The 17,009-nt window shown below is 38.6% G+C and overlaps 2 protein-coding genes and 1 long non-coding RNA gene across 17 annotated transcripts in view; 2 read left to right on the plus strand and 1 right to left on the minus strand.

Annotated features, from left to right (window-relative positions):
* The window catches only part of ATR (ATR serine/threonine kinase), a 39,260-nt gene extending 25,673 nt beyond the window's left edge, over positions 1-13,587 (plus strand). For all 3 annotated transcript variants that reach the window (XM_053952038.1, XM_053952039.1, XM_053952040.1), the window contains exons 32-47: positions 168-345; positions 1,535-1,711; positions 2,099-2,258; positions 2,785-2,964; positions 4,261-4,403; positions 4,798-4,895; positions 5,979-6,211; positions 6,913-7,047; positions 7,678-7,878; positions 8,187-8,330; positions 9,041-9,191; positions 9,874-10,030; positions 10,159-10,312; positions 11,222-11,373; positions 11,625-11,730; positions 13,027-13,587. In XM_053952038.1, coding sequence (XP_053808013.1) covers positions 168-345; positions 1,535-1,711; positions 2,099-2,258; positions 2,785-2,964; positions 4,261-4,403; positions 4,798-4,895; positions 5,979-6,211; positions 6,913-7,047; positions 7,678-7,878; positions 8,187-8,330; positions 9,041-9,191; positions 9,874-10,030; positions 10,159-10,312; positions 11,222-11,373; positions 11,625-11,730; positions 13,027-13,200 — 2,543 coding nt within the window. In that variant the 3' untranslated portion in view covers positions 13,201-13,587. The remainder of the gene's footprint in view (positions 1-167; positions 346-1,534; positions 1,712-2,098; positions 2,259-2,784; positions 2,965-4,260; positions 4,404-4,797; positions 4,896-5,978; positions 6,212-6,912; positions 7,048-7,677; positions 7,879-8,186; positions 8,331-9,040; positions 9,192-9,873; positions 10,031-10,158; positions 10,313-11,221; positions 11,374-11,624; positions 11,731-13,026) is intronic.
* Positions 13,588-14,211: 624 nt separating this feature from the next.
* On the minus strand, positions 14,212-14,726 carry LOC128793077 (uncharacterized). The gene is made up of 2 exons (XR_008432652.1): positions 14,656-14,726; positions 14,212-14,404 (listed from the first exon to the last, which is right to left on the minus strand). It is a non-coding gene; the product is annotated as an uncharacterized LOC128793077 (long non-coding RNA).
* Positions 14,727-14,796: 70 nt separating this feature from the next.
* The window catches only part of XRN1 (5'-3' exoribonuclease 1), a 37,917-nt gene continuing 35,704 nt past the window's right edge, over positions 14,797-17,009 (plus strand). For 4 of the 13 annotated variants that reach the window (XR_008432512.1, XR_008432513.1, XM_053951305.1 and 1 more), the window contains exon 1: positions 14,801-14,968. Coding sequence is in view for 9 of the 13 variants with exons in the window: in XM_053951305.1 (XP_053807280.1) it covers positions 14,894-14,968 (75 nt within the window). In the remaining 4 variants the exon portion in view is untranslated. Of the gene's footprint in view, positions 14,969-17,009 lie in introns of all 13 variants that reach the window. The other 9 variants (XR_008432511.1, XM_053951302.1, XM_053951303.1 and 6 more) reach the window with 3 other exon arrangements.

Consider the following 17,009-nt stretch of genomic DNA (forward strand, 5'->3'; position numbering starts at 1 on the left):
TTGAGTTTGTTTGGCTGGGTGGATTGTGGAGTTGAATTATACAGTGTTAATAACATGCAGTTACTTAGTTCTGAGAAGAAGTTATTTTTCCAGTAATATGTTAAGACAAATTAGCACATTCAGGTTAAGCTGCTTAAAGTAGCAGAGTCTTCCTTTTCTCCCCAAAGATGTGAAGTCCACTACTTGGAGTGTCAGACTGGGACATTTATTATTATCAGCCAAGAAGAAAAATGAAGCAGCTTTTTATGAAACACTCAAGGTTGTTCGAGCAGAACAGATTGTGCCCCTTTCAGCAGCAAGCTTTGAAAGAGGATCCTATCAGCGAGGATATGAACACATTATCAGGTTTCTCATTTTCATGGCACTATTTTTAAAATCAGAAATCATGTAATCAAGTATGCAGCAGCAAGAATATTGCATTTCTACAGTAAATGGTATATTTTTTGTCACCTTTTTTTTTTATTCATCCAAGTGAAAACCTTTGATTAATTAGGAATTTTTATTTATCCTCCATGGAAAACATTCCCAATAGAACTATGCGGTATGGTCTTTCCAAATCAGCTAGCAAGCAAATGTAAACATCAGGTAATAAAAACCAGCAATTTAATTCCATGCTTGAAGTAGTACAAATAGGCCAGTAAAGCCATTAACTTAAGGGCATTGCTTTTGATCTGTATGGAGGCTGAAAAGCACTCCCTTTTTAATCAAGAAAGAGCAGTAAGAATTAAACCCCATCCCTTTTCTTTATTAATAAACCTTTAATTTGGCTGCAGTAGACTAAAAAGTAGCCTTTTTGAATAGACTTAGTACTTCCTCTGCACTGTAAATGCATCCTTATGGCAAGATATTGGCTGAAGTCAGCTGAAGTGCATGTTTTAGCTTACTTCTTAATTCTGTTTTCTGTTGGTAATTTCTGCAGTGTTGTTTGGGAAATGAAATTTGGGTATTGAGAAAGAAGGGTTTCAAAGTAGTTTCCTTTAGCCACTGATCCAGGCTACTTGGAAGCCTTTCAAGGATCACTTTTTCTCTGTCAGATGTACCCACTACATTTGTACCCACTTCTCTCTGCCAGGGAGAACTGAGGCATTTACAACCACTCAGCTTTCCATCTTTACAGTGACAGATATGAACAGTAATGGTATTTTAAAATAAATTGAATAACTTCACTTTAAATAAAAGTATATTGCTTTTAAAATGGGATTTGTTGAAAATGTTGGACTTTCTGAATAGTTGTTGCTGAAAGTAATAGAAATACTCTTTGTAAAGCTTGACTTCCTCTCTGAGTGATTTACATTGTCTCTTTCTTCAGCAACTTATCAAAGGAGTATTGAGGAAAAATGAATCATTTTGTAAATCCTGGATTTTATGTGCTTGGTTTTGCTGCATTTTTGCTTTTTAGAATAAATCCTACTGGGTGACATTATTTACAGTGCCAAATTTTAGGAAGAAAATAGCAAAAACTTTGTAAAATTTGCATGTATGTCAAACAGTAATCAATTCTCACCAATTTTTTGCCTTTATTTTGCTAACACAGGTTGCATATGCTGTGTGAGTTGGAACACAGTATTGGGCCAATGTTTCAGCAACGCGATGGTGACCACAGTAGAGATTCCCTGAACTGGTGTGCTCGTATTGAAATGACTCAAAACTCTTACAGAGCAAAAGAACCCATTTTAGCACTGAGAAGGGCTTTGCTTAGTCTCAGCAAAAGGTGAGGACGTTACTGTTTCTTGTCTGTGTTGTATTCTCAGTGATACTCTGGATTTCCATATATATGTTAGAAGAGAGAAGATAAAAGTCTGGGAATTTGTTCTAGATAAAAGTAGTCCCCCAATATTATGTACTTTTAAAATAAGAAGGAGAAGCAGTGTCTGAAGGAGAGAGAAGCAAGAAACAGGGAGAAAGTGTATTTATTTCTAGTCCTAAATGGAAAAATGGAAACAAATGTATTAAAATAATTTGAAACTATTGTTACATAGTGTATATAACTTCTTGAGAAATTCAACTTGTGTTTCAACACGTTGTGATTTTTTACTTCAGATTTTAAAGTAGCATTCAAAATAGAAATGTTTCATTTTCTGTGAAAATGTCCCTGCAGCCAGGATTACAGTGAGCTTGTTGGACAGTGCTGGCTCCAGAGTGCTAGAGTTGCAAGGAAAGCTGGGCATCACCAGACTGCCTATAATGCCCTGCTGAATGCTGGGGAATCAACGCTCTCAGAACTTTATGTAGAAAGAGCAAAGTGGCTCTGGTCCAAGGTAAGGAAAACAAAAATGAAATTTAAATTCCTACATGCAAGATAATAATATTTTAAATTTTCTTCAAGATAAAAATGGCACACAGTCAGCATATGTAAAACAAGATATGTCAGCTGGGACTACCAACACATTGCAGCTGATCCTCCAGGTGCTGGTCAGCCGTGTTCTGTATCTGACCTTCCTGGCACCTTTGTATAAAACTGGTGGATTACCTGTCTCTGTCAATGCAGCCCAGGCAAATTTATATTATCTTTATAGTAGACATCTTCTTAATTTGTTTCCTTTTAACTAATAGCAATAGGCAGCAAACATGAGAGAAATTACTGTGGTACACCTAAAGGCACAACAATGCTGAGATAACAAGGAATACAAGAAGCATTTAAAGTTAGTAATATTCAGTTACCACAGCCAGAATGGCCTAGAACATATCTGGGGACATAACTTCGCCTTAATAACAACTCTTAAGAGGGAAGTTTTGTATCTCTCTTATTTAAAGTATATAAAATGTTTTCTGTCTTTCCCTTAGGGTGAAGTTCATGAAGCACTAATTGTTCTCCAGAAGGGGGTTGAGTTATGCTTCCCTGAAAATAAAGCACCCTGCAGTAGCAAAAATCAGCTCATCCATGGTCGGGCAATGCTGCTAGTGGGCAGATTTATGGAAGAAACTGCTAACTTTGAAAGCAATGCAGTCATGAAAAAGTATAAGGTAATCTGGAATACTACTGTTAACAGGGCAGGAGCTTTGAATAATCATGTATTCCTTAAGTAAGCTATTGTTCTGCTCCTGATGATGTCAACCAAGTATAACATAAATGGGATTAAACAGTGCATCCATTGTAGGAGGGAAGCAGTTTTTGTGAAATTTACCTGTCTTAACCAGGTTTAATGTAACACATCAGTACAGGGAAGACTACAGTTCATAGTAGTTCATTAATTCTTTTTAAATAAACAAGTCACAGAAGTATGGCTTTATTCTCATGCTTGCACAGATTAGAATTCCTTACTAAAATGTGGACTACTCCAAATACACAGAGTTGACCTGGTGATGCATTGCACTACTCTTCAGTGTTATTTCTCTCTCTGGTAGTGACTTAGAACTGTGATTTAAATGTGCTTCCAGTCTCTGAAGAACTAGGAAAAGGGACAACTGGTAGGATCTTCTTGAACAACACAGCACTGCATGCTTCATCTTGTGAAATATTTTTTGGCATTGATTAATATTGCCTTCTAAAACACTAGGGATGCAAGATGTTTATGCTTCCTTAAAAGCAGCCTGTCTCCTGTCCAGGCTTTGGCACTTGATACTGTTAATAGTTATTCCTGTCTTACTAAATAACATACTTCTGTAAAAGTCATTTAGAGAAAAATGTAAATGTATCAAATCTAATGAAGGTTGAAATAATGTATACAAATGAAATTTCAGTGGATTCCATAAAGACACTGACACTCAGTACTCTCTGCTAAGTGTTGGTATAAGAAAGAAGCCAGTATTATTAGATAAGAGATGTGCCTCTCACCAATTATTTCTTTTCTAATACATGTCACACATTTTTTTTCTTTTAAACATCCTGATTCAGAAGGAAAACAGAAATGTGAAAGATATGGAATCACAGATTCATTAAGGCCAGAAAGATGACCAAGTCCAGCTGTTAACATGCTGTTTCACTTTACAAAAAGCTCTAAGAAACTCAGTACTGAGTTATTAGGATCAGGAACCTGATTTTAATTAAAGTATGATCTTTCCTAGTTCAGGAATCCCTTATCATTCTATCTTGAATTATGTCTCTCCAAAAGCAAAAGGTATTTTAAAAACAGACTTCTGGTTTGTAGAAGCAATTATCTTGAGGCAAAATTAGAATTTTTGGAGTTACAGGGTTAACAATTAATAATTTCTTTGCACGTACGCTGCACAACATAAACGAGATTGTTTCTTGAGAATTTTTTTTTTGTGTTTTTAAGTTAGCATTCTCTCAGAAGTAATTATCTCATTTTGGTGTTGCAGGATGTTACAGTTTTCTTACCAGAATGGGAAGATGGACATTTTTATCTTGCAAAATACTATGATAAATTAATGCCGATGGTAACTGACAACAAGATGGAAAAACAAGGAGATCTGATCAGATACATTGTTCATCACTTTGGGAGGTTAGAGGGGAACTTTGCTTACTCCAATTTTTATGCACTGTTGCAAAACAAAATGTTACATGTTTCCTTTTTGTTTTCATACATAATTAGTTTTACTTCTGACTAACCAATTGTGTCTTTTGTCAGACAGTTAATTATTTAATCTGTGGTTTTGAGTAATAAAAACAAACTCTTAGTATATTTTTTGGTTGTTGCAGATGCATTAAAATGCTAACATAAAGTTAGAAATATTTTAGTATAGAAAATATTTAGTATAGAAAGTATTAGTATATAAAGTACTTAGTATAGAAATATTCCATTTCTAAAGTTAGAATGGAATATTAAACAAATGAGAATGTAAAATTTGTAGTACTTCCAATATATAACATTCTTTGATTTAAACATTTAATCACAGGTCTCTACAGTATGGAAACCAATTCATTTATCAGTCAATGCCAAGAATGCTGTCTTTATGGCTGGACTTTGGAGCAAAAGCATACGAATGTGAAAAAGGTAAAACATTTTTTTCCCAGTACATAGTTTCCATGTCATTCTTTTGAACAGATGATTGAAAGAACAGTGAAGTATATTTACAGTTTTTCATTTAGCTTTATTGCCTGAGGTTATATGGAAACAAGAAAGTACTACTATTCTTGTAAAATACAGGATGTTAATATGCAGGAGAGTATTAATTATTTTAATTAAATCTTCCAGAATTTTTTCAAGTATGTAGTGAGACAACATTGTTCCTTGGGTAACTGAAGTCATTAGATACAGGGAAAATCCTTGCATACCCCTGGTCACCACTTTCAAGGTGCCTCATGAGTGATGAGTAATGGTTTTGTATGCACTTGCTACAGTAAAGTGTTAGGCCTTGGGGCTTTTCTTTCAGTTTGTTTTGGTTCCAGTCTTTGAAGGAATTTTACTGAAATTTTCTACCTCATTTTACTGAAATGTAGGGGGAAAAAATCTTGTAGACAGCAGCGTGAAGGCATGAGTAACTATCACCACAGATATACTTTGGTGGGAGATTTTGGTACAAATGAAAATTGCAAACTTTGCCTGCAGGTCCGGAGAGATGCAGACAGTTGTGCTCCTTGATCTTGTCCTCATTCTACACACTTAGGTCAACTGTTTGGCTGCAGGCACATAAGATCCTGCACTCTGAGGTGCTGATGTGAAACTCAAGCTGGGTCCTCAAGGAGGGGTGGAGATAGGAAGATAGGAGCAGATGTGCTAATTTCATCCCATGGAAAGACTTTCTTCATTTCCTCTCCACTAAAGAACATTGGAATCCTTTTATCAGGCAAATACATGGAGTGTTTTTAGTCTATTCTATCCCACCATATCATTTTAAAGAAGTCATTTTAGGAGTGTAAGGAGATTTAATTTCCTGGTATTCTGCTTAGTTAAATAGCATTCAGTCACTCTATGCTGTGTTAAAAAGAACTTTACAGTTGGAGCTTTTTTGTTGCCTTCAATTTATTTTGGCTTATGAAATTGCCAACAAAATATTATTCTAGAGCCTTGATTTAAATGACTTTCCATTTCCAGTGAGGAGAACCAGGAATATGGTCTTTTCTTTTCATTTTTCAGCAGGTCGTTCAGAACGTGTTCAAATGAAAAATGATCTGGCTAAAATAAACAAGGTGATTACAGAGCACACAAATCACCTGGCACCTTACCAGTTCCTGACAGCCTTTTCTCAGCTCATCTCTCGAATCTGCCACTCTCATGATGAAGTCTTTGCAGTTCTGATGGTGATTGTTGCTAAGGTGTTTTTAGCCTATCCACAGCAAGCAATGTGGATGATGACTGCGGTGTCCAAGGTACCTTGATATGTATAGCTACACTTGTTTTTCTCAGAAATGTAAATATAACCCATTTTATTCTAAGCTGATAAGAATGATTTGAGAGGCTCATTTGTTGTGATACAGTGTTGTAGAAGCGGATATCAATGCCATCACTGCAAATTATTTTATTGCAGTCTTAATTCAAATATTACAGTTTAAATGTTCCAAATTGGAATGCTAATATGCATCCAAATTTGCATGGTGTATTAGGAAAGGAAATTTGAATAAGAAATAGCTGATGAATTGTGTAGTTATGGGAGTTATGGGCAACAGATTTTGTTGCATTTACTGTGTTATGGTACTTTCAGTCCTATGTCCTATAATCAAAGAATCAACTTAGTAGATAGATGTACAAGTAATTACTTAGCAGTAAGGTCATTCCAAAGCAGACTGAGAAGTGTGCTGCATACTGTTTCTTCTGTTTCTTGAGGCTGGTGAAATAACATTCAGGATACACTGACATATTCTTGAATATTGGCCTTTATATTGTGGGACTCCCAAGAATGGTTTCAGAAGTAACCCCCACACACCCACCAACAGTACCACTTCAGCTTTTCAATGGAAGTACATCCTCCTCCAGATATTAAATATGATAAGCAATAAGGAAAGACTATTAATTACTGGGGAGGATTCTTCAACTCTTTGTTTAATAAATTTTAACTTTCCTTTTTTTTCAGTCCTCTTACCCTATGCGAGTCAATAGATGTAAGGAAATTCTAAACAGAGCTATTCACATGAAGGACTCTTTGGCAAAATTTATTGGAGATGCCACACGCCTTACGGACAAGCTGTTGGAACTCTGCAACAAACCGGTATTTACAAAGATGAACAAATGACTGCATGTTGTAGGATTATTCAAGAATCTCATGCAAAAGCTGCTTCTGATTGCTTTCATTCGCCAATTCATAATATTAATTATATCATTAATAATTTATTATATTAACAATTATATATCAATATTATTAATTCATAATGTTATTGCAGTTTAGCAGAAACCGCACTAAATTGTAAAGCATTTAAAAGAGCTCTAAATTGAGCAAACTGTAAAAACTTTCAGTGCATAATGGCTTGTTTAACAGTGCATGGACTTTACATTGTTTTGTACTTTCACATATCATTAATGCCCATTAATTTTCAGAGTTTTACTACAAAAATATGGTGGTTGTGCTTTTATGAACAAATCAACTTGATAATAAAGGTAGAACTAAATGAATTCTTTCATTATTCTGTATTTATATTCAAAGTGAAAAATAAGTCTGTCATATCAGCCAGATATATTTACTTATTTTATTTAATTTGAAATATAGCTTGCTGTTCTTCTCATTTCAATCAGCATTTATTATCTAGTCTATTTATTAGCTAATATGAAAGGGCAGTGTTATTTTACGTGTTTGTTAACTTTGAAGGTTATTTCTAACTTTGGTCATCCTTTTTTTTTCAAGGTTGATGGAAACAACTCAACATTAAGCATGAATATTCATTTCAAAACACTGAAAAGATTAGTAGAAGAGCACACATTCAGTGAAATTCTCATTCCCTTACAATCTGTAATGATACCAACTCTTCCTTCAATTCCTGGTACCCATGCTAACCATGACCCTTTTCCTGGCTGCTGGGCCTACATTGCAGGCTTTGATGATGTGGTAAGGCTCTAATTGTCACCTGCTTTTTCACTTCATGTTAAACAAATATAGCTGCAAATACATCTCTGTTCTCTAGAAATGGGAGGAAGTAGGAAATTCCATAATTACTTCTTTGGAAACTGAGTGGATTCTGTCACAGCAGCCTGAGGCAGGTGTGGCCCTTTGGCACCCAGATAAAGTTCTAGTCTGAGGTTAATGGGCTGCAGCACTGTGGAAGTGCTAACATAATTGGTTGCAGTGGTTTATTAAAATTACACTTTATTTTGAATAATCTGTTACAGATGTTAGTAAAGTTCATTTTTCTTTAGGTGGAAATTCTTGCCTCACTTCAAAAGCCAAAAAAGATCACCTTGAATGGTTCAGATGGGAAATCTTACATTATGATGTGCAAGCCAAAAGATGATCTGAGAAAAGACTGTCGGCTCATGGAATTCAACTCCCTTATTAATAAGGTTTGATGAATGAGAAAATCAGGTGCATTATACTTATTGACCAGGACAGAACACTGAGCTATCTATCAAAAAAAGCCAATTAACTTTAGCACGGAAACAATAGCAATTGATAGTGTATGACTTCTTACAGGCTTGTGAAAACAATAACAAATGACAATTGCTTATTGCCAAAACAATTGCTTATTCCAGCAAAAATAGACAGGACAGGTTATTTACAATAAATAAATATCTGCAGACTTTCTGCTGTCATGCTTCTTATTTCTTATTTAGTAATTTCTAATATATTTTATAAAACATAGGTAAATTAATTTTTTCATACTGAAGTACTGCCATACCTCTTATTTTAGTTCTATTTTGCTTTTCAGCAATGTGCTTTAGGTTATGGTACCATGTCTTCTGTGAGTTTAAAGCAATTGACAGCATCTCTGAAACACTAAAATATTTATTTCAAATATTGCTTTTAAGGGATTTAAGCTATGTACAAGTAATGCAATTTGCCTATTTTATTGCAAAATCCTCTTTTTTTAAATTTACTTTGGAGAACAGGTGCACATTTTGCTTTCATTTGACCTATTGCAGACTGCGATGCTTAGATTTGTAAATTCTAGATTGTGTGATTAGAAGGTAGTTATAGATAGAATGTAAATGCTATAGATCCATTTTGATCCTATCTGTGTTCTGTGTTAATCTCATTTTCCTTTTGTGAATAGTGCTTAAGAAAAGATGCAGAGTCCCGTAGGCGAGAGCTCCATATCCGCACCTACGCAGTGATTCCATTAAATGATGAATGTGGCATAATTGAGTGGGTGAATAACACTGCTGGTCTAAGAAATATCCTGATAAAACTTTATAAGGAGAAAGGTAAAGAAATATGTTAGAATATAGTAAAAGTTTTTAGATATTTTTAAAGGGCTTGTATCTTATTAAGTAAATGAAACAAATGGCAAGAGTCAGGCTAAATTCTAGGAAGATGTAGTCACATGTATTTTTATCTATCATCAATATATTATTATTCATATGTGTGGTAGACTTTTGCTCTTAAATGGAAGAGAGTTGGTGCTTGCAATGAAAAAGTTCCTTACAAGAACTGATACCACAGGCATCTTAATACTTTCCTAAATATAGTGATGTACATTGTTTCAGCAGCGTGGGAATATAGGTGCAGCACTGAATAATAAAAAATACTGTGAACTTTTTCTTTAGATTTGATTTGGTATTTTTCATTTCTGTTACATTTATGTGAGAAAATTAAGATAATATACAATTGAATCAAGGTTAGGAATACAGCAGCTTTCCAGAGAAAAGATCTGATTTCTTTTGAATTTCTTGTTAAAAAAGCAGCTTTCTGTTCAGTGCAATAAAAGTTTGGGGAAAAACTTTCCTGTACCCCACAACCAACATGGTTTATAGATTATTTTTCATTTGATCATTTATTTCAACTTTATGGAGAAATTAATTTTCTTTAAATTACCATATTTTAATAGTACATATAGGGCTTTGTATTTGGGGATTTCTTCTGCCTAACTGAGGAAGTCTGTTGCAGGTATCTACATGACTGGGAAAGAGCTGCGGCAGCACATGCTTCCAAAGTCAGCACCTTTGCCTGAAAAGCTAAAAATGTTCAAAGAGGTCCTTCTGCCTCGTCACCCTCCTCTCTTTCATGAATGGTTTCTTAGAACATTTCCTGACCCTACTTCATGGTGAGTGACTGGGATTGGGTCAGCTCAAGAGCATCTATTTTGTGTATTTCCCTAAGAATTAATGGGACCACAGGATGAGGACAGGTGAGGCAAGCAGTGCCTCAGAGCTGCCTGCTGTTTCTCCACAGGTACAACAGCAGGTCAGCCTACTGCCGCTCCGTTGCCGTCATGTCCATGGTGGGCTACATCCTGGGGCTGGGAGACCGCCACGGGGAGAACATCTTGTTTGATTCTTTCACTGGGGAGTGTGTGCATGTGGATTTCAACTGCCTTTTCAATAAGGTGAGAAATGCCACTTGCTGAATGTGCTCTGTATATTATATGAATATATGTTACAAATTTCTAAGTTTTTACTTGAATATATTCATTGTATTCTTTGTCTCACTTTGTCTTGTATTTATATCCCAGAAAAGCCTGGGAAACATAAAGAGGATGTGATCGTACTGTGTGCTGCATTCAATGAAAACCACTTTTTGATTTAGCCAATATCAGATGACCTGATGTCGATACACTAAAACAGCCCGAATTTTAGACTGTTTATATTTTGTGACTCTTCTCTCTCCACTATCACCCTCCAAACAAAACTAATTGCTACATTCAGAATTCTGCTGCTGTGGAGAATTTCTTGTTTTCTCTCACACAAATTCAGCACAAAAATTCCAACGGTTCTGTAAAATAAACAGCAGAAATTGTGACCAGATTGGGATTTGGAGTTTTGGTGTTCCAGTGAAAGATGTTTTTGGTGGGGGATATGTGACCTTTTTAATTCTGATAAGTGAGGTAGAAATATTGTTACATTATTTCTTCTGGTTTCTTTTTAGTAAGTCTAAATTGTCCTATATAACAATTAAAAAAAAATATTTTTAAACTAACTTGCATGTTATAAAAGAAAAGTTAGCATTTTTGCAATGAGACTACAGAGCATAAATATATATTTAAGAACAAAATTTTATACCCTGTGTTAGTGTGTTAAAACAGGGGGAAATAGGTTATTTGGACAATGTTACCTTTTACTTCCAGTAATTTCCCCTTATCTGAGTAGGACTGTGAGCTGAGCAAACATCTCTTGCCAGCTAGAAACTGGAAACTGCCACTGACAAAGATGGAGGAAAAAACTTAAAGCCAATGCACATGTTACTCTTTAATAATGCTTAAAACACTTAGGGCATACCTTTTTTTCTCAATGTAAAGGGAGAAACTTTTGAAGTTCCGGAAATCGTTCCTTTCCGCCTCACTCACAACATGGTTAATGGGATGGGTCCCATGGGAACAGAAGGGCTCTTCCGAAGAGCCTGTGAAGTCACCCTGAGGCTGATGCGTGATCAGAGGGAGCCTCTGATGAGGTATGGCAACTGCTTTTGCTACAAACTCCTCAAAGCTGTCTGTAGTCTAAACGTGTGAAACAGTAACTGCTGGGGAATATGCCGCTTCCAGCATATGCCTATCCTGCAGCTCACTCTCACCATGACATGGAGCTAAATATAAAGCTGTATAAATATTCAGCACTAACTACAGGCTCCTGACAGTGTTTGTGTCTTGAAAATTAAATGTATTTTACGTATCATATCCTTTTCTAAATTTTTTATTTATTTAGTGTCTTAAAGACTTTTCTCCATGATCCTCTTGTGGAATGGAGTAAACCTGTTAAAGGGAATACAAAAGCCCAGGTGAATGAAACTGGAGAAGTTGTCAATGAAAAGGTGAGTTTAAAACAAACACAACCTAAGGTATTCAAATGTCAAATGTCCGTTATTGTTACGAATTACATACTTCCTAATTGAAACTTCATCTTTTTTTTTCTTCCATTTAAAAATTTCTCTGGTTGTTCTTTGTTCATCATCTCTGTTCATCATTTTTATCTATAAAGAGATTTTTATTAACTGGTAAAAAATGTAATTCATCTGTTAAAGAACCAAACAAAAAAGCCTGTAATTCTCTTGTTGGTGTTACTAAATCAAGGACAATATCAGCAGAAGCAATGGATCTTCTTACCCCTCACTTGCAGAGTCCTCCAGATTTACATTTGGAGTCCTTTCCATGTGTATATTCATGCTTTTCCTGAGTGGATGTTTATTATTGAATAAATAAATGCCATAGTACATACAGAGAATTATGTGATTAATATTAAGATTTCATACTGTTTCTTTACTAGCTGCTGCTGAAGACTATTATTCATCCAAAGTGTAGTTTAATTTTTATTATCTTCCTTCTGTGCAAAATTTCTGATTTGTCCCTTTCTATTTTTGGTTTTTTTTTAAGGACTGTTTAATGAAAATAAATGTGTAATAGCAGACAATACTTAGGGAGCACTAACAAATACAGCTATGATAAGGAAAAACTACATCACTGATACTGTATGACAACAAAGAACTTAACTGTTCTATTTCAGCACAGAAAATCTCCTGTTCTTCAAACAGTTACTAACCAGTTATGTCTACATTCTTTTACAAGAATTTTCTTTTACAAGACTGCCCACATAATTGTATATGTTAACTGCTTTTTCTGGAGAAGTGCCAACTGTATGCTTGAGCTTTAAAAGAAAATGTGTGAGTGTAATTGGTATGAACTAGCAATCCAGTGGGCCTTGGAACAGCTCATTTTGAGATGCTCAAATTTTGATCTAAATTTTCCAGACTTAAATTTTATCCAGAATTCCAGGAACAAGGCTAGGAAAATGTTGCATTTATTTAAAATTAATTGTATGCAATAAAGCTTTCTAACAATTCTCAGATATATTTATATAGCTCTTTCATTCTCCTTTGGTAACCTTTAACTGTAAAAATGTAAGGCAAAAGTTACAGCTTGGCCAATAATATATCCATTCTAGAGAATTGTTCTTAAAAGTGAGTAGCCTTTGTTTTCAATGTAGCTGGTATAGGCATCTGGATTTTGTATTAAATTATAATATTATTTCAAACACATCCTAAGAAATACTGGTTTTATTTTGAGAAGTGGAAGTTCATGAATAATACCAATTTCTTTTTTCTTCTTTCCAGGCCAAAACCCATGTCCTTGATATAGAACAACGACTGCAAGGTGTCATTAAGACTAGAAACAGAATCAAAGGATTACCTTTATCTATTGAAGGGCATGTTCATTACCTCATTCAAGAAGCAAGTGATGACAACCTGCTCTGCCAGATGTATATGGGCTGGGCTCCCTATATGTGATATTTGTTCCCTTTGGAATGATAGCATCCACAAGTGCTGTAGCTATAATATTGTTGGGAAGGAATCAGTCAGAGGTACCTGGTTACTTCTGTTGATTTTTGGCTGCAAGCAGAAGAAAAGGCTTATGGTGTTCCAAAATCTCTGTGAAATGTACAGTGCCCTTGCAAGGATGCTATGAATGCAGATGTGTAAGGTGTTGGGACTTACCTTTTGTACATAGAAGGCAGTACATAAGAACTGCTTAAAAATTAGACTGTGCAAGGCTCTGCAAGTCTCTGAGTATATGAAAGATTTTCATGATGTTGACAGATGCACTCTATAAAGGACTGTATATTTTTGTACACGTTTCTAATTTGGCTTAGAAAATAAAATGAAGTTTAATACTGATAGGATGTAAAGTAGTTATTTTAACTTTTGTACTCATATTCAGAACGGCTTTCTAAAAATTATTAGTATTTCTTTCCAGCAGTAGACTTTTCTTCAACTTTCTTCCATGTTGCATGGCTATCTCTAGGAAAGCTTTTGGGATTTTAAATCTTAGCGTGAGTAAACTGGTAAAGTGGTTCCATGTTCTGAACCTGTTTCCTTAGCCCTGAGTGCAGTGCTCTAAAAGACGCACCTGAAGGACACGGCACAAAGCTGGGAGCTGGAGTACGCTGGCAGTGTGGCTGTAAGGCCAGGGCAGCAGGCAGGTGGTTGTAGCTGTGACTGTAACATCCGTGTAGGCTCCTGAGAGCCTTGTGCATCCCCTCTTCCTCCCCTGGAAAAAGCACGGCTCTAGGGAGTGCTTTTCAGACTCCATTTCAGAAAAGGTGTTCTAGCACAGACAAGAGTAGACTAAAATATGGTAGAAAGGCGAATGCTAACTTACAGTAATACTTGCTTTCTAGGCATCCAAATTGTAGGGAAATGAGGGATGGAGGGGAAATAGGGAAAAATTATAGCCTTTTAACCTACAATTGGCTATTATTAGAATTTTTGTATAGTGGTTTTGTTTCTGCTATTCTGAGAGACAGCGCTGTTAGATTTTTATTACAGGCTCACACGGTGGTGTGACACTCGAGTGTTTCTTCTGTTCAGCTGAAATCCAGAGGTTTGGGAAAGTAGAATGGGTGTGCAACTGCTTCTAGGGCGTTTGTTTCTCCGTCGATCTAATGGGCAATCTAGAAGTGTTGTCACTGTCCCATAAATGTGACGAGTTTTCCTAGAAAAATATTTGGAACATACAATGTTTCCGGTGTTGTGTTTGAGTGCTGACGTTCTGTTGTTTTTCCCAGGCTTTATCGGTTTATGGGAGCGCAGAGAGCCGCCCGGGGAGCTGTTGCACCGGGCGTTGCCATCGCGTGGGGAGCACATCTGCGGCCGGGGGGGGGGGGCGGGACGGGGGCCCGGGCTGGGGCGGGGCAGGGGGCAACGGGGTCCCGCGTGTTCGCTGCTTTCCCAGGCCCAGCGTACCGGGGGCGGCGGTGAGGCGGCCGAGGGGCAGGAGCCGGCCCGGGCCCGCCCCGCTCCCGCCCCGCCGCCAGCCCCGCCCCGGCCGGGCCCGCCCCGCTCCGGCGCCGCTCTGTGCCCGCTCGCTCTCGGTGGTGCGGGCGCTCGGCCGCTGTCAGCGCGGCGCGCCGGAAGGAGGGCGGAGCGCGGCCCGCGGTGTTTGGTTCCGGCGGGGCTGTGAGGGCGGCGGGGAGCTGCGGCCATGGGGGTCCCCAAGTTCTACCGGTGGATCTCGGAGCGGTACCCCTGCCTCAGCCAGGTGCTGAAGGAGCATCAGGTGAGCTGAGGGCGGAGCGGCGCTGCCTGACACGGGCCCGCCCCGGGGGGGGTCCTGACCGGCCCCTCGGCGGGACGAGGGGAGGGGGACGAGCGCGCGGGCCTCGGCCCCGGCCGGCCCTGCGGGACCGAGTCCCGGCCCAGGCCGGCTCGCCGACAGCCGAGGCGGCTGCGGCTCAGCGGGACCCGCCGTTCGGAGGGGCCGAAAGTGGTGGGACGGCGGTGGGCGATCGCTGGGGAGCGGGTGAGGCGTTCGGTGCCCCCTGACAGCCGGGCCGAGCCTGCCGCTGGCGGGCAGCAGTGCCCAGAGCCCGCGGCTGAGGGCCGGCGATGGTTTCAGCAGTCCCGGACCCAGAGTGCGCTGCTCCCCCGGGGAACTGCCGGCCCGCGGCGGGTCCCGGCCCGTGGCCAGTGGCCGTGCCCGGCTTCCCCGCCGGGCTCTCTCCCTTCGCTCGGTCCCCTCGGCAGCTCCGCGGTGCTGCCTCGCACCCGCGGGGAGCCAAGGTCGGAGTTTACTCCTTGTTGGACTCAGAAAAGTTACAGCTGCTGACGGCCAGTGGCGCGGTAATGACGAGGGACAGGTTTTACAGCTCTGCTGCGTTTCCTTGTTGTCGCCTGCGTCGGACAGTTTGTGTTAGCAGCTAAACCGGGAAGTATGTTCCAGCCTGGAAAACTAAAGCCGTAAATCATATTTCCAACAGTTGGACAAAGACGTCATCTTTTCAGAGATGACATGTTTGGTACCTGTTGGATACAAGTGCTTCTAATTATCATTTTTCAGCTGGTGTCACAGATGTGGTTTTATAGTTTGAGTAAGGATCTTCTGAGATAGGTGATAATTGAGAGTGTGTTTGAATATTAATATGTTTTCCCTAAACACCTGTGATTTTTAAAGATTAAAAAGCTGTTGTGTCAGTATAACTAAGATGCCCAGCTCCAGCAATTCCCAGCCTTGATGTTTAGCCTTACCTGCTAGTTTTAAAGCAGTTTTCAAAGCTTAGGTGTTTGCTTATGATTTGTTCACCTTCTCTGAAGTGTCTAATGCTATCTGTGTAGCAAGGCGGCAGCAGTTTATGCTGCCTTTTCTGCTGTTTCCTTAGAAGCCTGGGCTCTTCACACATCTTTAAACTTGTGCTGAAGAACTGTGGCAAGGTGAGGAGGCAGCAGTCTCTGCTCTAACCAGGGGAATGGCAGCAGAGGGTGCTATCCTTGATGCCTTCTAAAAGAGGCACTTAGAGCTCTTAAGATAAACAGTAAACACAACTTAACCCTTCCAGATCACTTGAATATACAGACTGACACATACTGGCATCTAGAGTATATGCTAAGAGAGAAAAAAAACCAAACCAACAAATTGAAAGGCTGTTTTACTATCTGTGTAAAACAGCATTATTGGTAAATCATATTATGGCTGTGGTTCTTGAAGAAAACCTGGGACCTTTTATGTATGTTGCTTATTTGAAAGCATTGAGAGCAGTTTGGTTACGGAGTTGAACCATACTAAAGATCATGATGTGCAACAGACAACTAGTTACAGCAGTTGATTGGGGATCATTCCTGATCCTGCCTCTAATTTCTTCTCTTCACCCTTTCCTCTTTCTAAGACAGATGCATTTCTCTTGCATCTGGAGGATGAATGCAAGCTCAACAAGGTGCCTTTAAAGTTGTGTCAGCAGCAGTGCTATAGAAAACTGTAGCAAGTTGGCAGTGCCTTTTCCTAGGTGTGATGATAGGGGGATTTTTGTGAATAGTCTTACTGGGGGATTAGGGAATAGATTTGTTTAATGTCAGTTGCTCTTGTGGTGCATTTTGGTGACACCGAGGCAGTACTGGCCCCTTTGTGTCATTTGTTTACCAGTGTTTGTTTTCTGTATGTTGCTTGTGTACATTTGGGAAGGCTTTCTTTTTCCTTTAAAAGAAAGTGTGACTGCTATAGATAAGGCTGTTAGAAGAGCAGAGAACTAGAACGAGAAAGAAAGTCTGTTTGGAAAGTCTGGGTAAGAAATTGATGTTATTATTGCCAGCTCTCTGCTTTTGGTGGT

The sequence above is a fragment of the Vidua chalybeata genome, chromosome 10 (assembly GCF_026979565.1).
Source record: "Vidua chalybeata isolate OUT-0048 chromosome 10, bVidCha1 merged haplotype, whole genome shotgun sequence".
In the NCBI taxonomy this organism is placed as follows: domain Eukaryota; kingdom Metazoa; phylum Chordata; class Aves; order Passeriformes; family Viduidae; genus Vidua; species Vidua chalybeata.